General features: G+C 45.2%; 1 protein-coding gene and 1 long non-coding RNA gene across 2 annotated transcripts in view; one reads left to right on the top strand and one right to left on the bottom strand.

The window, feature by feature from the left end:
* The window catches only part of NT5E (5'-nucleotidase ecto), a 46,857-nt gene extending 45,919 nt beyond the window's left edge, over positions 1-938 (bottom strand). The window contains exon 1 of the mRNA XM_027817716.3: positions 182-938. Coding sequence (XP_027673517.2) covers positions 182-538 — 357 coding nt within the window. The 5' untranslated portion in view covers positions 539-938. The remainder of the gene's footprint in view (positions 1-181) is intronic.
* On the top strand, positions 500-19,802 carry LOC122464990. The gene is made up of 3 exons (XR_006289474.1): positions 500-614; positions 17,477-17,633; positions 17,884-19,802. It is a non-coding gene; the product is annotated as an uncharacterized LOC122464990 (long non-coding RNA).
* The last annotated feature ends 511 nt before the right edge of the window (positions 19,803-20,313 follow it).

The raw sequence follows: 20,313 nt of genomic DNA, 5'->3' as shown, positions 1-20,313 counted from the left end.
CCGCGCCCTTCCCTGGCACCAGCCCCCTGCATCCTCCCTCTCCGGCCGCCCCCCAGCCCGGCAGCCCCCCGATCATGCACCACTTATGCGCACACACCTCCGCTCCCGTAGCCCCAAGTTGCCCTGGAGCCGCCCGCCCTTGCCTGAGCCCGTGGCCTCCCGCGAGGCGCCTGCCCCTTACCATAGCGTCGTAGCCCAGGAAGTTCATGAAGCGGGCCGCTTCCCGCCCCTTGAAGTAGGTGAACCACACGGTGCCCTGGTACTGGTCGCCGGCGTCCAGGAGCAGCACGTTGGGGTGGGTGGCTCGGATCTCCCGGATCTTGGTGTATCTCCGCGCCACCCCGCCGTAGCAATCCGGGGGGCCGCCGCCGGAGCGGGTCTGGCACTTGCCGGAGTCGCGGCTGGTCTGCTCCACCCGCGCGTGGACGTCGTTGGTGTGGAGGATGGTGAGCTGGAAGGCGGCCCGGGCGGCGTGCGCCAGGCACAGCAGGGCGGCCAGCCCCAGCCAGGCGCCGAGCGTCCCGCGCAGCCTCCCCATGCCTGCCCGCGCGCGGCTGCTGCGGCTCAAAACGGGGCCCCCTCGGGGTGGTAGCTGCGAGGAAGATCCATGGCAGGTGCTGGGGTTGACGGCTTCACTACCCTCCCCACAGGGCTTGAGTGTGGGCGGTTAAAATAATCCTTTGTGCTCCTGCAGCTGCGGAAGTGAGGGGTGGGGAGAGATACAGGATGTCCCCAGAGTGCCTTCTCCGAGGTAGTAAAGTTACACACACTGTTCCTTCCCCTGCCTCCCTCGAAACGGGGCGAGTCCGGGCTACTGAGGAATTGTGTGGAAATCGTGGCGTGCTTTGCAACCGCCGGAGGCCGGGCTGGGCAATATACTATGTAGTCCTGTCAACAGGACGTGATTCAGCCACCGGGGCGGCTTGGCCAGCAGAGTGTTTGGGTTGGAGATCACTGGCTGTTTGCAAGAACTGTACTGGTTGGCTGCTCCTCCTAGAACACCTGCAATCCCCGCCCACTTCCTCAACATGGTGACGGGTTTCAGAGGGGTAGCCCTGTTAGTCTGGATCAGCAAAAACAATGAGGAGTCCTTGTGGCATCTTAGAGACTACCACATTTATTTGGGCATAAGCTTTCGTGGGCTAGAACTCTAGAGTAGCAGGTATAAATACCCAGCACATGAAAGGATGGGAGGCACTTGGTAAGGCAAATCCCATCCTTTCATGTGCTGGGTATTTATACCTGTGTAAGCAGAGTCAGGATGAGCTCCACCCTGACATCTGGTGGTGAGGTGTGGCAAGTTGTGAAAAAGAACTTCAGGGGCTGATCTCATTTGCATAGGCACACCCACCCCGCCTAGAATGATGCCATAGCTGCCCAAATGGTCACTTTGGCTGTTGTGGGATCCCCAGTGTCTCTGTTATTGGGGCGGGAAGAATAAATTGTTATTACCCTGATTATGGGAACTGTGCTTGGAACTGTACTTGGCCTTTTGTTATGATGGAGGGGCTCACCATCAACTAAGTAGCACTCGCTAAGCAAGGGATGTGGGTTCCAAAACTCTGTGAATTGAGAGAGGCTTGAGACAGGTATTTGTTTCAAACCTGGTGGTGTGGGCCCCTTTGTGAGAGCCTGAAACACCAATTGCACCTCTGTTTCTCTCCACTGTGGAATGTCAGAGCTAATTTTGGGTCTATTAAGAGTCTTGCTACAGGTACTGTGCTGAATTCACTTTGGCCTTTTGGTGCACCAGCACTAAGGCTCCCACTACTATGAGCTAAAATCACTGAGCACTGTGTCAAGTAGTGGGGAGCTGGAAGAACCAGGGTGCAGCGGTGCTGTTCGTGGATAGGCTGGCGGAGTGTTCATGAGACGGCGAGGTGAGCTGTGCAGAGCGGAGCCGTTCATGAGACAGCGGAGTGTTTGTGAGACGGGGAGCAGAGCTGTTTGTGAGACAACGAGCTGTGCAGAGCGGAGCTGGTCGTGAGACAGCAGAGCAGAGCTCTGTGGGGCAGTCAGCTTCAGGACACGTAAGGTGCCCCTTACCTCTTCCACACACAGGCACATTTTAGCCAGACTGGGGAGTAACACTCTGCAGATGAACTTTTGAACTCTGGGGCTGGACTTTTTGAACTTTGGGTGATTTGTGGATTGCTGGACTCAAGAGGCGTTTGGGTTCTGGGACTCAAGAACGGAGGGAAAGGATGTGGCCCAATTTGCTGTGGTGGGTCTTTGCTCATGGTTTGGTTAATGAACACTAGTTGTGGTGTTTCCCCAAATTAATGCTGATGTCGTTTACCTCATGTTATTAAAGATTCTCTGCTACACCGAGACTCTGTGCTTGCGAGAGGGGAAATATTGCCTCTTTGAGGCGCCCAGGGGGTGTGTAAGATTTTTCCAGGTCACTGGGTGGGGGCTTGAGCCAGTTTTGCATTTGCTTTGATGAGAGGGAACCCCTGTGTACTGAACCCGGCCCTTGCTGCTATCAACTTGGCCTGGCAGAAGGGTTACACCTGCTACTGTGTTTTCCACTCCATACATCAGATGAAGTGGGTTCTAGCCCACGAAAGCTTATGCCCAAATAAATTTGTTAGCCTCTACGGTGCACAAGGACTCCACGTTGTTTTTGTCAACATGTTTAACTTGTAAGCATGTGGGCAAGAGTTCTCCCTGGGGCTGCATCAGTTTGCCTAAATCCCTCATGAAAATACAGCCACAGCTCAGGTGGGGATGGACTGCTCCTCAGCAATCCCCTGAGAGGAAAACTCCGCCAAGAACTGTCCCGTTCTCACAAGAAGCCTCAGTGTGTCTTTAATGTGCAGGCAGAGCACGCAAGACCTGTTTTTAAGGTATTTTTCCCCAATGACCCCATAATACTCTGGCTGTCAACTCTGGCTGTCAGCATGATTTACACACACTCTCTCAGCAGCCCGGACTCGCCCCGTTTCGAGGGAGGCAGGAGGCAGGGGAAGGAACATTGTATGTAACTTTACCTCTGAGAAGGCACTCTTGGGACATCCTATATCTCTCCCCACCCCTGCCCTCACTTCAGCAGCTGCAGGAGCACAACTTGTGGCTGGGGTGGGCTCCAGTTGTGAGCCCCACAGGGCTGACAGCTTGGGGCAGGGGGGTTGGTAGCTGGCAACTGGCAGGGGGCTCCAACTGTCAGTGCCCCACAATGTCCAACACAGGTAAGTCAGTGGAAGCACTCCTGGTGAGGATGAGCACTGCTGACAGAGGGAGCATAATGTGGACATGAAACATTGCTTTAATTACTGCTCTGACTGTACGTCCCCTTAAGTTGACTTAATTTTGTCATGTAGGGCAAGTCTATACACTTCATAATTGCTTAAAATGAAGGTGCCATTTCAACCTTAAATAGTGTCAACAGTACAATGGTCTATTTAATGATAGCTTTAGTGATCTTATTGTAGTTTAACTAGATTTCACATACTGATTTAAAAATAACACTTTCTGTTCTGTGGGCGGATGCTAAATTTATAGCTGAGGCTTGAGTATATATAGTGAGGTAGAAAACAACATAGGGTTTGAAATGATAAACAACTTTAGAGGGTAGATTTATGTTGCAAGTGACAGCTGGGATGAAAATTATAATAAAGCTTCCTTGTAGTTGGTGGATGTAGCTCCACATGCTTTATACTTATCACACAACCAAATTACCAGAGATCAAAGAAAGACTATTGGGTAGTTTTTGTGTAAGTACTGTAACTATTGTATGTCAAAGCATTTCTTCACACAATCTGATTTTGCAAGTCGTTTCCTTGCTTTGTCTCCACATCACTCTTGAAAACAAAAAATTGTAACTGGAAAAAATGATACTTTATCCCAGGGTTGGGTAAGGCTGTATAAATTGCTGTCTTTTTCTTGTTGGGATGATGTCAGGCCCTTGTCTCCTTGGAATCTGAAGTTGCTGAGATGGAATTTGAACTCAGTTTGGTCTATGTCTCCTCCCCTCCCCCCCCCCAGCTTACTGAAAAGTAAATGAAGTTTCTTACTCTTCTGCACTGTTATGTCCTGAGTGTAGTTTTTGAACATTGACTGTAGTATCTATCCAAGTTGGAATTTAGATGATGGGGATTTCTACAGGCATCAAAGAATCCTGCTATATCCTGCTATAAAGTGAAGTGATCTGTGACTATCAGAACAGCATGAAAAGCTATCTAATTTCATCTACTTCTCAGCTGTTCGGGTGTCTCTTTCCTCAGACCTGGTCTTCACTACAAAGTTAGGTTGATGTACGTCACCTTTAATCAACCTGTTTGTGCTTCTGTCTACACAGAAAATTGTCTCTGACCAATGTAAACACCCTGTTATGGTTAGGGTGACCAGACGTCCCGATAAAATCAGGACTGTCCCAATATTTAGTTGTTTGTCCCGCATTCCGACTGATATACAGTCGGGACGCCATTTGTCCCAATATTTTGCTTCAGTGACACTCTGGCTTTTTTTTTTTTGCTTCAGCGGCACTCCAGCTTTTTTTTTTTTTTTCCTTGGGGCGGCAAAAAACCTAGAGCCAGCCCTGGTGCGGGGGTGAGCCTGTGGCTGCCCCCCCAGGTGTCCCGATATTTTGTTCTTGTCATCTAGTCACCCTAGTTATGGTGATGCAGTAAAACTACCTCCCCATATGGTGCGGAGCCATGGTCGACCCACCGAGGTCAATGTAGTGCTAGTGAAGACACTTTGCAACCTTTGTTGATCCTAACAGTCCACCAGCAGCTGTTCCCCAATGCCCCATTCCCTGAGACAGTGACCACTCTGATCACAATTGTGAACTCCACTGCCGAGAGCTCACAGAAATCAGAAGCCACACACCCCTTAAAATCCCCCACATATATTTGAAATGCCTTTTCCTGGTTGCGCAATTTGGCAAGCATACCTACCAGCACTCCCTCTCAAATAAAGTAAAAATATTAAATGAATCAAACTGTACCAGAGAATCTCTCTGGATAGAAATTCCTTGCTTGCACATTCAGAGTATAGAAGTAGGAAATTTACTACCGACCACCTTACCAGGATGGTGATGGTGACTGTGAAATGCTCAGAGAGATTAGAGAGGCTACAAAGGCAGAAAAGAATATAGTGGAGCATTTTATCTATCCTCCTATTGACTTGGTACATATCATTTGAGGAAAGGATAGATGACTGCTTTGTAGAGCAGCTTGTCCTGGAACTCAAGGGGAAAGGCAAGAGGTGAATATAGCTGAACTGCTCCTTAATAGAAACCATAAAGTAATTAAACGTAATGTCTTTGTGGGCGGAAGTGCCAAAGAAATGTTACTGTCGTGGGTTTAACATCAAAAAGGGGAACCACACACAAATGAGGAAATTAGTTAAACAGAAAAAATAATCCCAACTATACATGCAAAAATAATGAGGTCTAAATTAGTTGTTACCACTCCAGAAAGAGATCTTCGAGTCATCATCGATAGTTCTCTGAAAACATCAGTTCAATGTGAAGCAGCAGTCAAAAAAGCTAACAGTGTTAGGGACCATTAGGAAAGGTATAGGAAAATGAGACAGAAAGTATCATAATACCATTACATAAACCAATGGTTACTCCTGGGGGAATTCTGTGGCAAAAAATTAAAAATTCTGCACACAATATTTAAAAATTCTGCATATTTTATTTGTCAGAATAACACAGTCTAATCACACCAGTTTCAATTATTTTTGGTCATTTATTTCAAAATACCTGTCAGCAAGTATCTCTGTAACAATACAGACAACCAAAAAAATTCAGGAAATGTTTTTTGATGAATAGATTCCTTACTAGGCATATTAAAACAGAACTCTTAGTAATATCCCATTTAAACTACAGTACAGAACCATATTTCCTGCACCCCTCAGAAGCAGTGCAAAGGCTTGGGGGAGTCAGGGATAACGGAGGAGCTGAGGGAGAGGGAAGTAAATTGCTGGGAAGGAGCCTGGCTGTGAACTTGGAGGGCTGTTGGGTTTGGGTGGGAAAAGTATGGAATGGGTTTTATGGGCGGGGAGGGATTGTTAGGGAGCTTCCCCCATGCAGACCCTGGTTGACCTCTAGCCTTTCCCATTCAGTGAGGCACATTTACCCCTGTTCCCATGTGTTCCTGCACCCCCATGTGTCCTTGCACCCCCTGTCCACGTGTCCCTCAACCCCCACTCAGACACCCACTCCCCCCCATCCCCATGTGTTCCTGCACCCCTCTCCCATCCCCATGTGTCTCTGTTCCTCCACCCAGCCACTTCCCTGTTCCTATGTGGCTCTGTACCCCCTCCCCCTGTCCCTATGTGTCTCTGTGCCACCACTCAGCCACCCTCTGTCCCTGTCCCCGCTCCCTGTCTCCATGTCTCTGTACCCCTCTCAGCAACTCCCCAGTTCCTATGTAGTTCTGCACCCCCACCCCCATAACCATGTGGCCCTGCACCTTCCTCCCCCCGTGGCCCTGTGCCTCCACTCCCATTAAGCCGCTGCCCCAGTCTGTCCTCCCCCACTAGCCCTTATGAGCCCCTGTCTGACCCCGCCAGCACCGCACTGTCTCCCCATAGTCCCTGTCTCCTGACCTTGCCTGACAGTCGCTACGAAGAAGGCAGGCTCTTTCTCTTCCCTCACTGGAGGGGAGCTGCTGCTGTGTTCTATTGCCACAGTGCCCTCTGGTGGGAAAAAGGCAGAAATGCAGCAACATTGCAGCAGAAGCTTTTTTCTGCGCAAAAAATTAAAAATATGCATGGCTTATTAATTATGTGCACATGCAGTAGCACAGAATTCCCCCAGGAGTAAATGGTACACTCACATCTTAAATACTGTGTGCCATTCTGGTTGCCCCATCTCAAAAAAGATACTTTGGAATTGGAAAAGATACAGAGAAGGGCAACAAAAATGAGTAGGTATGGACCAGCTTCCATATGAGGAGAGATTAAAAAAGACTGGGACTGTTCAGGGTCGAAAAAAGACAGCTAAGGAGGGATATGATAGGGGGCTATAAAATCATGGATGGTAAGGAGAAAGTGAATAAGGAAGTGTTATTTACCCCTTCGCATAACACAAGAACAAGGGGTCACCCAATGAAATTAGTAGAGAGCAGGTTTAAAACAAACAAAAGGCAGTACTTCTTCACACAGTGTACAGTCAACCTGTGGAACTCATTGCCATGGATGATGTGAAGACCAAAAGTATAATTGGGTTCAGTATAACTAAGGATAAGCTTATGTCACGGAAGTCACAGATACCGTGACTTTCAGAGTCCTCCATAGCATTTTCTGCTTCAGCCCCACGGTGATGTACTGGAGCTGTCAGCCAGCAGGGACTCTGGAGCTCCCAGCTTCGGTAGGCTGCGGGGGGCAACCACAGTTCCCAGCCTCTGGCCCCAGAGCTTTGAGCCACTGCAGGTGGCAGAGGAACCCTATGCTCTAAGCCGCTATAGGTGGCAGGTGCTGCCCCCGCTTCCGTAATGGTGCTTGAGCTTTCATCCCCCCATCCTCTAGGGCTTCAGTCCTCCTCCCATCAGCCCCATTTGTCACAATTATTTTTAGTAAAAGTCAGGGACAGGTCAAGGGCTTCCATGAATTTTTGTTTATTTCCCGTGATCTGTCTCTGACGTTCACTAAAGATAACCACGACAAAATCTTAACCTTAAGTATAACTGAACACTAATGTTTTTAAAAATAAAATAAAAGAAACAATAGAATATTTCAACAATTTATATTATGAAATATCAGTAATAGTGCATATTATTATTCACTACTACACCATTAAATAATGTAAAAATGTTATAAAAATAAAAACAAATGAAAACTAAAAACAAATTTTGAAATTCTGAAACAATCTTCTAAAATTTCCCAAAATGAAATTTTTTCCTTGGGAATTTTTGCCAAAATTTATACTTTTCAAAATGTTTTTTTGACAAAAATAGCACATTTTACCAGAAAAATGTTTTGATGAAAAATTTCCAGCCAGTTCTAATGGACCTATTAATCCCTGGTTTGCTATATTCAAAGTAATGTCTTCTTGTCAAGGTATTGTGTTTACATAATATATGAATTGTTCACTTTAATATGTGAAAGAGCAAAAGAGTTTTATAGTACTAAAAAAAGCTTCCAAATCAGTTTATGCATGCTAATGCTGACCATTCTGAATGCCTGGTCTCACCATGGAAATGCTAATAACCTGGGACTGACATGGATTTAACAACACAGTATACAAGATAAACTCTTGTATGCAGTGTTGTTAAAGCTGTGTCAGTCCCAGGATATTAGCATTTCCATTGTTTTCTTACCTTTTAGAAATAATTTATTAGCTAATCTATGTACTTGTGCAATCCCAGTCACTATAGTATTTTTCTCAAGTATTTGAAAATAGAACTCAGTGTAATAGTTTCACTCTTTCTGTCTTCTCAGCCTGTAAGAAAAATAGCTTGATTAATTTATAGATTGTTGTGTGTGAAGAACAGACTGAAGGAATGTCAAGGAGTAGCATTTTTCATTTACTTCTGAACATGGTGAGATTATGACAGATCTTCTGACAGCAAGTTCTGTGGATTTGGTCCAGCTCCTGTGATCAGAAGCCTCCTCATATTGGCTGACAGTTTCATTATTCCAGTGGGGTATCATGGAAGGGCATAACCATGGAAGGGCATAATCATAGCAGTGATCTTTCAAGTAATTAGGGACAGCCTCAGAGAGTGTTTTTAATATCTGGCTGGACAGCCCCTGAACTGGTCTCTGTATTATTTGGGGTGCCAGTGCAGTGAGTGGAGCACTGAGATGATGTGTACACAGTGTCTTGTGCTGCTAAGCAGATGGGCTGCTGCATTTTGTACCAGTTGAAGCTTTCTTGAGGATGTGCAGCTTGACTCCTAGATATAAGTGGCAATAATCCAATCCAGAGGTCATGAATGATTGGGGCCATGATCTGTGTTTGATAGTATGGGGCACAAACTTCTGGCCAATTGTTTGTGAGTCTGTGTGTTTTGCCACAATAGCTATTGGAGCATTCAGTGGCATTGGGGAGTCCAGAAGGAACTTGGACTTGCCAATTGATTTAACTGGTTGAGGACAGATGATCTCAATAAAGGAGGAGGCAAGTTCTTCAAAATGCTTGATTAAAAGACTATTATTTTCTTAATAGTAAATAATTAAGAATCAACTATATAATAAGGTTCCAGGACTGATACCAATCTGTGTGTCACTCTGAAGCCTAGAATGTCTGTTGAATCAGTGTGAAATGATAGAAGCATCTACAAGCATGGTTGACAGCTTTTTTTGTTAAGAATATGACCAGGTGGAATCATCACTGGGATTCACAATCTGTTATTCTCTCCTCCCCCATGACGTTTTTTAACCACACACGCACAACTTTACAAATTACACCTGGGCAACAGCATGTGCTTTCAGCTTCTAGTAGAAAATAGTTTCCTTGGATGGTCATAGTAAATTAATTTTAAGGACATCTTTAAAGTGAGCACATACTATGTATGACGTGCACAATGGTCACAGCAGTAATGCAATTAAAAAAAAGATTAAAGTAGATAAATGAAGATATTACTAAAGGTATAATTAGTTGTTTACCAGAGAAATAAACCACGTCAAACAAGCAAGCATGTGCAGCTTGTTGTCATTTTTGCCAGGGAACTTTTGCCCTAACTCAAGCTTTCTTTATAATGGCCTGCCCTCGTGCTATTTTTGGCAACATGTTTATATTGAAATAAGGAAATACAAGACCTGTACAAAACAATAAAGAATATCAAGTCACCTTAAATAAATCTGAATTACATACCAAGCCATATTATCATTTTTGCTTTGTTCTTACAGTTAGGTAAAAATTAAATTTCATTAGTTCATTCATGACAAACATTTTAAGTGCACATGCTGAAAATTAAATGCTGATATTTTTCAGATGTCAGTCTTAATGGTGCTTCTATTGTCTCTTTCTTCTCCTTAAGTCTATCTCCACTTCTCTCTGTTCTGCCTCTTTTAGTTTCTTTCTAGTCTGCTTATCCTGTCCCTTTCAGTCCTATTTTCAGAATCTGTCATTGTGGTGTGCCACACTAGCTGTTTTTTCCTTGTCAGCATCTCTGGTCAATTCCACAATGTTGGTTGCTCCTACTACTGGTCGTGCATCTTCTGATTGTTTTTGGAAAGATGTCAAAGCATGTGACATTTGATGTTCTACTGAATATGAATACCATAGATTCTCGATCATGGCTAGAGAGATTTACCTAAATGGCAAGGCTCTGCTGTTAGTCATTGTCTTTTTCCTTCCTGAAACTCCTCCTCTCTTCTGGACTGACGCTCATTCTGCCTGGAATTACTGCATTACTCTCTTTTTGTGGAAAAAGCCTCTAGAATTTAATAGAAAATGATAACTTTTTTGTGTTCCATGTTGTATGAAATATTCATTGGGTCAGAAAGAATGTGAACAGGACTCGATAGCCCAGTGGTAGGGCACTCTGCTGGGAGATCAAGAGTCCAATCCCTGCTCCAATGAATTTTTAAGTGTTTTATAAACAGTGGAACAACTTAATTATCATGGGGTGTGTCTCCTCTCACACCATCTCCCTGCAGAAACAGCATGGACTCCAGTAGTTGTTCCCTCACTGTACCCTTTTATTTTAAATTCCCTCTCCCATTTCCACAACACCCCCCCCCGTGCAACAATCTATTTACAGCACCAACAGCACTTTTTGTCCCTCTCCCCAGGACCTGAGGGGAACAGAGGTCTCCGTCCCTTGATGCCTCCATGTAACTGGGCTCACTCAGCCCTAGTCCCCTCTCTCCCACTTGGGACTTTCTTCCTGTCTCCTTACCGGCCCACCTAGCAAATCCCGCTAAATGTCACCTGGGCAAGGATGAAACAACGGACCTCCATGTAATGAGGCAGAGTGGCCTCATTCTGGTACAGAGGGGTTAACTCACCTTGTTGGACTCAGCTAACCCCACCCCTCCCCTACACCCTCAGAGGAAGGGGAGAGGCAGGGCAGCAAGTATATGAGCGAGGCCCTGCAGCTCAGTTGGAGGCAAGTCAGGAAAGGAGCCAGACATCCTTCTTAGGAGTCGAACTGCCAGCAGAGCCATCAACTGGCTGAGGTGGGTGACAGTTCTCGGAGCCAGCCTGGTGAGAAGACCACCTGCTGCTCCATAAGTCGGAGAGACCCAGGGCAGAAGTGGAGAGTAGGCCACTCTGTGCAGAGACGGGGAACCAGTCCCCAGCGGCCATGGAGCAGTCCCACCAGAGACCGGAAGGAAGTAGCCCAGGGAAACAAGGCGTTGACTCAGCTGTGTGGCTGGGAGGCAAGGCAGTGAACCCATGCTTCCCCGCCGACCATGCAACGAGATCCCTCATTGCTTCTAGGACCCTGGGCTGGGAACCAGTGGAGCAGGGTGGGCCCCCCTATCTTTGGCCCTGCTTTATGAGCACTAACCCTTAGGCCAGAAGGCCTGAGCCATTGACTGTCTACTTGCTTAGATCTCAGGCAGGAGCTCTGAGCCACTGTGTGTCTGCTTGGCTCCCACCCAGAAGGCCTGAGCTACCGGGCCTTAGCTCTGCAAGCCAGGATGCCTGATAGATCAACCCAGTGCAAGCACCAATTCCCTGCTGCCGCCAAAGGGGGCGCCCCTGACCTTAACTTGGGTACACTTTAGGAAAGGGCACAGTGTGACCCTGGGCCAATAAGGTCCAGGCCCTCCAGTCGTGCCTCACACCTTCCTCAAGGAAACAGGTATGCTGGTTTTTAGGACTGGCTGGGTACTACCACCAATTTATTCTGGGTTTCTCAACCATCACAACACCTTTCACTGATCTTCTCAAGAATGGTAGCCCAAGAAAATCCAGTGGACCAAAGCTTGTGAGGAGGCTTTTAGAGTCCTGAAGGCCCAACTCTGCAGAGAACCCATTTTGTACAGCCCTGACTTCACCAAGGAGTTCCTGCTACTGACCGAAGCCTCACGTCCGATGCTAAGAGCCATTTTGTCCCAGGTAGTGTGAGGTGACTAACACCCCATCTTGTACATTAGTTGAAAGCTGTTCCCAAGGAAGAAGGCCTACTTTGTGATTGAAAAGGAGGCGCTGGCAGTAAAGTGGGCAATGGACTTGCTCTGCTACTACTTTCTGGACACTCACTTCACATTAGTCACTGACTATGCCCTCCTATGATGGCTACATGCCATGAAGGATACTAACCCCCAAATTCTGAGATAGTACCGCTCCCTCCAGCCCTTTTCCTTCTGCCTTCAACACTGGGCTGGAAGAGCCCACCTGAATGCTGACTTCTTTTCGCAGGATGAAGGACAGTAAATGGTGGTGAGAGTCAGACCCCTAAATGGGGTCATGATGGGGGGATATGTGATGAAGAAGAGAAACTGCCAGCCAGCACAGCAGGAGTTAAAGAGAGCCTTTGGGTCCAGGTAGCTCTACCCCATTATATCTGCAGCCAATGTCAGGCCTGGAGGGGGGAGAAAAGGAGGGATCCTGGCCCAGTTCAGGGCTGACTGGCGAAGAGGCAGGAGCTAGCTGCCTCCTGCCTGAGTGGAAAGAGCAATAGCCTGCCAAGGCAGCCACCTGGGAGTAAGCACTGTCTCCCCAGCCAAGGGAGACTGTGAAGGAGACCTAGGAGTCTCCAGCACCTGAGGTAACTTCACCAGCTTGCAGCTGCCCCGCCCAAAGGAGCCTGAGACTGCGGCAAGGCGCCACCCATGACACAAGAGAGGACCCTATGGGAACAAGCCACCTAGCAAATTGGACTGGAGGGGCTATGCCCCAAACTGAACAGACAGGTAGAAGTAGCTCAGGGCAGTGGATTTTGACTCCCTGCTGGGAGGCCCCCCAGTTCAGGTGTTGATATACACAGGGCCCTAGGCTGGGACCTGGTGGAGAGGGAGGGTCCAAGTCCCCCTAACCCCCCTGGCCTTAAAGACTGTGAGGCTCCTCAATCAAACAGGGGGCTGAGAGCCATGCGCTCTAACCACTAGGCTGCCTGGCCCTCCAAGCTGCCTGTTACAGGGTAATACTCTCTCCATTTTACAGATGGGTTTTACAAAGGGTTTAGATGCCTGACTGCCACTTTAGACATCTAAATCCAAAATTTAGATGTGGGGCCTGATCCAGTAGGCATGCTCAAAGCATACCTACCCTGCACAAACACAACAGTGAGGGCATCCCAGGTATAGCTTATAGCCCAGTGCTTAGTGCACTCATCTTGGAGGGATCGTAACACAGCATCACATGTTTTAGATGGTCCTACCAGTTTAAACCATGGACTATGACAGAGGTTCTCAAACTTTAGTAATCCAAAGACCCCCATTTTGTTTTAAAATTTTTCAGGGACCACCTAGCCCTCCACTCAGCCCCAGGCCCTGCCCCTACTCCACCCCTTCCCCCAAAGCAAAATATTGGATAGCTGCTTGTTAATCGAGCGCTGTCCATTCTGTGCACTGAATAAGGCAAGGAAAAATAGTATGTGTTCAGGTAATTAAAAGCTGTATCATAATGAATATGCACAAGGGGGCCAAATTAAGGTTTCACAGGCAACCTTAATTCTGGCATTTTGTAATTTTTGAGTGCTTGACTTTGCAACCTTAATAATGTTCTTTTAACATAGTTTTTTGGCAGGGAGAGAGGTTGTAATTTGCGAGGTATTTAAAAGAGCAAACTGAAAAAACAGAAATTCCATCATGAGGCATGATATTGACAGCCCCATGGTTCAGCAGCAGAGTTGGAACCTCTATATCCACTCCACAGACTCAGCCACTTGAGCTAATGGAGTAACTGATAGATTGTCATCCTCTATATGGACCAGGACTAGATGGGGACAAGACGTATACTTTGCTAGTGGGTTTCTCAGATTTGCTGACAGCACAGGAATAGTGAGACTGAGGAATCTTAGATTCCATTCCAGACTCTGGAGGAGAGTGTTCTCTTGACACTTCTGCCTATGCCCCACAAGCTTGACCCCTTCTGCTCCATCCTGGCCCTGTCTCTTCATCACCTCTGATTCCTCATCCAATTCCAGTCTCCTTGCCCAGCCAATCCTAGTCTTCCCCTCCAAGATTGCTGCCTAAGTCCCAATCTCCTCCTCCCTACGTCCATTCACAATCTCCTTGCACAGCTAGTCCCACTTCTCCCCTTGTATCCCAGCTCATCAGATGTTTCCACTTCCCCACTGCGCTTGTTCCTCTCATTTTGGTTTCTAGTCCCAATCTCCTTGTCCAGCCAGTCCCAGACATTCCCTTCCCTCCAGCTACTTGTCCAATTTAAATGTTCCCACCTGAGCTGACTGGCTTCTTGTGTCCACCCCCGAAATTTCCCTCACCAGCTCCCAGTCCCAGTCTAGACCCTCCCAGTCTCAACCTCCCTAGTCAACCAGTCCCCTTTCCCCTCCCCTCCACTCCAGTGCCCAGTTTCATTCTCCTTGCCCAGCCAGTCCCAGTTTCTCTCCTGCCTCAAGGCCTAGTCTCACCAGACTTGTTTTAATCTACTCCTTTCCCTCCCTTGGTCCAGCTTTTGTCCCCTCTGCATTTGAATCAAATGGCTTCTTCCGCACTACCTGGGTGCCAGAAAGTTGTGGGTTTTTTTGCAGGGGGGAGGTGTCACAGAGAGCATTGGAGAGATAGGCTCCTTGCTTTCAGTTCCAGTGCCCAGCCCCACCCTACTTGGAGCAGCAATTATGTGACTTCCACTCTGTAGCCCTGGGCTAGAAGGAGCTTGCACACTTGCTCTGTGGGGATGGTGCTTTGCAGTCTGATAAGCACTAGGACCTGCGGGGAAGATGGAATCTTTGGAGATTTAGCTGTTAAACTCCAAGAAGTCTGTACTGAGCATGTGCACACTGAGATTTTTCAAAGGTTTATACCTTTGGGTGGATTTTCCACAGGAACAAACAACAGGACAATGTTGACACACAGGACAGCACCATGCCAAATTTCAAATCCCTTGTTTAAGGTGTGGGTGTGCTAGATCTCCTCAGAGAAAAGATTGCCAGAGTTTTTTTATTGGGGCAAAACAACGTATTTTCCCCTAGCCTCATTCTCAGAAATGGCTGAACTGTTTGATCAGAAACGTTCAAATAAATAAAACAGCCCGAGGCAGACACCTGGCATGAAAATTTTCAACGGTTGAAGTCTGGTAAAGTTATAAGCATCTGAAAACAGGGGTTTATAAAGGAAAGTGTCAGGCAATCTTAATAGGCAGTGCTACCATCCCCGCCTATAATACAAAAGTTATAAAACAGTAGCTACTGTGGCCCCAATATTGCAATGAGGTGTGCACGCCTGTAGCCCTGCTCCTGAATATAGCTGCATGGAAGTTAGTGGGACTCTGTTGGTGTGTGTGAGTGTGTATGTGTGTGTGTGTAGGTATCCACCATGCAAAACAAGTTGTAGGATTGGGGCCTTGTTTGGATACAGCATGTTGCCTTCCAAAATTATATGATTTTGGTGCTCTGTCATCTCTAAGCACATCTTTATGGTATCTAACTTTGATATGAAACCCTACGTGTGGGTGTCAGGGTATAAAATATATATATATAAATTCTATAAACACTGATGCACACATTGGCACAGCTCATGTATATAACATTTTAATGTGCATAAGTGTTTTTGGAATTAGGGCCTTAGCCACAAACCTTCAGCTTGTGTCCTCAATTGCCTGCTATATCTTATAAATAGGCACATATTTGTAGTTTAATATTTACAAATTAGCTATAAAAATTTTTAATTAAAGCAGTTTTGAGGAAAAAATATTCTCCAAAACATTTTCAGTGAGATATATATTTGAATGCAAAATAGTATCTGCATACAAAAAAAAAAGAAAAGAAAGTAAAAGGAAAAAAAAGAAAAGAAAGAAAACCCCAAAGAAACCCCGGGGAGTAAAATGCCTTGTATTTGATGAAATGGGATATTTTGCAAGCTTCATTTAGAAATAACATCTACTGTATAATGATAACTGTGCAGAACTAGTTGCTATTTTTATAGTGTAATGCTTCACTCTGCTGGAAGTGAATGGAACTTTCCGCTTCATTTTCAGTTTTTAGTTTAATTATGAAAATCTACCCTCTGCTGTATTATTTTTCTGTCATTCATTTGTCTTAAATAATTTTCAGTATAAATAACATTTTAGCACAAATTAAAGCTTTCTGACTTTCAGTTCTAATTTAGGATTCATATATACTCTGCAGATTTTATATTATATTGTGAAAGCTGACTGACATATCTCATTTTGCCTCAGTTTCTCCGGTACTTTAATAGTCTGATAAGAGGGGAACAAAAGGGGGGACAATTGTACCAGTGCCACAAATTCAGGGGTCCCACCAGAACATCTGTAACATTTGTGTAAATAAAGTGGAATGGGAGAGGATTGGGTCCCAGCAAACATGAGGTACTGGGGCCCCAAATGTCTTTAGATGGTCTTGCTCCTAACCCATAAGAAAATATAGATAAAGAAAAAATATGAAAGAAGGGGGAGCATTTCGAGGCAGCTATGATCACACAAGTATTTCTTCTGAGTTTGTCAGACCTCAGCCCTGCAAGTGACATCCCTTGTGGGAGAGGCTCCTTAGTCCATTCCACTTTGACCAAACATTCCAAATAGAGATGTTCCAAAATAGTCTGAATGAAATTCCCAAACAATTTAAAATTCAAATTGTCTAATCAAAATAAAATATACTATGAATGTAGACAGAAAATCAGATTTAGCCAAAGGGAAATGGCTGGATAACTTACCTAATCCTGCTTGGAAAGAGTTAGGCCAGATAGGCGTATATTGGATGCATTACAAAAGAAACAGTATCTTACTTCTCCTCTGCCCCTTGGCGTGGGTGGATGTCAGGAAGACAATCTCTTCCTTCTACTTGGTTGTCATCTTTCCCTCTTTGATCCCGTTGGCCAGCCAACATCTCAGAGAAGCAGCTTCTAGTGTCTGTCTTCCATCCCTCCTCCTCCTTCAGACACTAGTTCTTTATAGCCTGTGGCCATTTTTGATGTTCAGGTTGTGACAGAATTCATTACTCTATAAAACATGCTGGTTGTAGTTACATCAGCATTTCAATTAAACGTTTATCGGGTACCTTACCACTGGAGGGTAAGAGAAACTATATTGTGGTTAATATCTTGTAGCACAATCCCTTTACCCCATGCCCTTCAACTAACTGGAATTTTTTCTCAATTTCCTTTGTCAGAAACTAGCATTTCAAAAGCCCTTTTGATATTGCATGCACCATAGTCAGCCTAAAGGGTGAAGATGATCTAGTGATCCTGGTTTGCATGTCAGTCTCACCTGCCTGGGGTTAGGCTGAGACAAGGTCTGTCCATAAAGCAACAGGATCTATATTTTTTTATGGTTTCCTCCTACCAGTATTTCTATACTATATCAAGAATTAATTATTGACAGGCTAAAGTTAATCTTTCACAGAGGCTAAGGACTGATCTTGATTTACTTTGCTGTGTCCTAGTTTCATCCATGTTTCTTTGGTGATTCTGTATTTTCCAGACCTGACCCACTGGCTTCCTGCTTCTGCCTATTGTACTCCAGCTCATTGGCAAGAAAGTAATAGAGGACCCTAACAAAGAACTAGGAGAAAAGGGGCCATTTCACCCTTCTGAACCCTTGAGACAAGATGACAAAAATCACCAAGCCCTTTTTACAGGTAGCAAGCCCAGTCAGACTTGGAAACGTAAATTAAACCACACACCCACAGAGGAACTTTATTTGTGGTTTGGGTGGTAATTCCCAGAGTTTACTAAAAGTGTGCGTGGCATACTTTTAGCTATTCTGCTGACATGTAGTAATAAATATTTTATTCTACATATGTCCTGGTCATTTTGGAAAACTACAGAGTTCATTGTGGGCCAAAAAAAAATATTTTCAATTTACTTTCTTTCCTTTGTTTTCCACAGAATATATCCTGATCCCAAACAAGCCATACACTACTGACCCTGTTCCTTTGCATTATCCTTCTGCTCATGTAAAACCAACTGCTGTTTCCCAGCTGTTAGTGTAATGCCTAACCTGCATGCCATAATGTCCCCTCTTAGCAGGGGCGGCTCTACCAATTTTGCCGCCCCAAGCAGTCGCCGCTGAATTGCCGCCGCCGCAACAGTGGCGGAGCTGCCACCAAATTGCTGCCACGCCAGGAAGAGCGGCGGAGCTGCCGCCGAATTTCCGCTGCGGGACACGGACTGCCACCCCATTCTGAATGCCGCCCCAAGCACCTGCTTCGAAAGCTGGTGCCTGGAGCCGGCCCTGCCTCTTAGAACATCAGGAAGATCTCCCCCCAGCTCAGCAGCATGTTTTAAGGGGGCCATTTGTGAAGCAGATGATAAGCTCCTTTTCTGATTGCTGGGGTATTGCACAACATACTGAGACAATACAGCAGGTATTGCCAGTTGGTAATTCAATTATCCCAAGGTTGTGTTGACCTCAGAAGGGATCATTGGTGTGCATGGTGCCAATTAAAGCTGGCTGGGAATTTTCCGATTACATGGTTTTCTGTAGGAAAATGCTGACTTGTCAAAACCAAAACTATTTGCAGGAAAGGGTCAGTTTCAACAAGTGTCCAGATTTCGGGAAAAGGAGTGTGTAAAGAGTTTTGAAATTTTCAAAACATCCTGTTTTGACAGTTTTGAAATGGAAAAATGCATTTTTGGTTTGAAATGACTTTTTGTTCAGAAATTTTAATTTACACTAAAAAAGTAAAATATATTTAAGGGTTGAAATGGAAACACAATGATTTGAAATGATCACAATGAAACGTTTCAACTGACTTAGTACAAAAAAAATTCAGATTATTGGTGTGTGAAAAAAATGTGAGATTTTGACTTTTCATTCTGATTTGGGATCTGAAATTTTTTCAAAACCTCAAATTCTCACAGGATGGGAAAAGCCTTTCCTGCCCAGCTCCACTGGTAATATATAATGCAAATTCGGTGCAAAGCCTCATCATACCACAATGCAGATTATTCTTGTTACACACATCATAATAGTTCTGTGGGAGCCATCAGGATTTAGTAAGAGAGCAGAACCTGGTTAAGATTAAAATGAATCCTTTGCCAAGCAGAGTTGGAGCTAAGCTATAAAGTTCATATTTGGATTCAGATCAAACTAGAACAGACCCAGAGTTCTGGGGTATTCAGTTACAAGGCGTTGGTTTATTATGTTGTAGTGATAAGGGCCAGCCATTAAATTTGGCTCTGCATCTGAACTTCTCTAAAAGGTGGGATTGATTGGATCTGTGCATTTATTTTAGCCCCATCTCTATGTACGAAGAACAAATACAGTATGTGGCCATTTTTCCCAGGGGGAACAACTCCACTTCTTCAAAGGTTTTGGTTTCCCTTTCTTCCTTTTGAGAATTCAGGAGCATACACCACACCCTCATATTCTGTCCACTGGGTATGTGACGGACGGTGGATGCAGCTTTGCCCTTGTGAAAATTTAGGTCTTAATTTGTTAAGGCAGCTAGAATACTTTAAGAAGACACATAGCCCAGTTCTATCAGCCTTACTCACAATGAGTAGTGCCTTCTCCAAGAGCGGTTGATACTCACAGAACAAGTACCAAAGATATTACTCACTATGAGTAAGGCTGGTAGATTGGGCCCTATATAAATGATAATTTATTATTTTATTAAGATATGCTGTCTTTACCTATGTAACTTGTTAATTATTGAGAAACTGCCCAGTGCAAACTGAAATCCTCAGTCCATTCTCTCCTACCTCCCATCAGTAAACATGCAATCTTCTCAGTTTTGTATCCTAAAAATAAATATTAGCTGTAGGAGTTTATACTGTAAGTTATTACAATGGGCAGGAACCATCTCTTTCTTTTCAGAGTAGCAGCCATGTTCGTCTGTATTCGCAAAAAGAAAAGGAGTACTTGTGGCACCTTAGAGACTAACAAATTTATTTGAGCATAAGCTTTCGTGAGCTACAGCTCACTTCATCGGATGCATTCAGTGGAAAATACAGTGGGGAGATTTATATACACAGAGAACATGAAACAATGGGTGTTACCATACACACTGTAACGAGAGTGATCACTTAAGGTGAGCTATTACCAGCAGGTGAGCGGGGGGGCGGAAGGGGAGGAGAACCTTTTGTAGTGATAATCAAGGTGGGCCATTTCCAGCAGTTGACAAGAACGTCTGAGGAACAGTGGTGAGTGTGGAGTACTTGTGGCACTCTTTCTTTATCTGCTGTGAAGCAAAAACTTTGTGTGCTATCAAGTAATAAATAATAAGCTATTGACCACGACCTGCCATGCAATTGCTATATTGATTTGGCTGGAAGTGAAGTCTTTTAGTCCAGGGTGATGCCTGCATACTATGG

Source organism: Chelonia mydas, chromosome 3 (genome assembly GCF_015237465.2).
Source record: "Chelonia mydas isolate rCheMyd1 chromosome 3, rCheMyd1.pri.v2, whole genome shotgun sequence".
Classification (NCBI taxonomy): domain Eukaryota; kingdom Metazoa; phylum Chordata; order Testudines; family Cheloniidae; genus Chelonia; species Chelonia mydas.
Note: the sequence above shows the minus strand (reverse complement) of the source record. Positions and strands in the feature narration are given on the sequence as shown.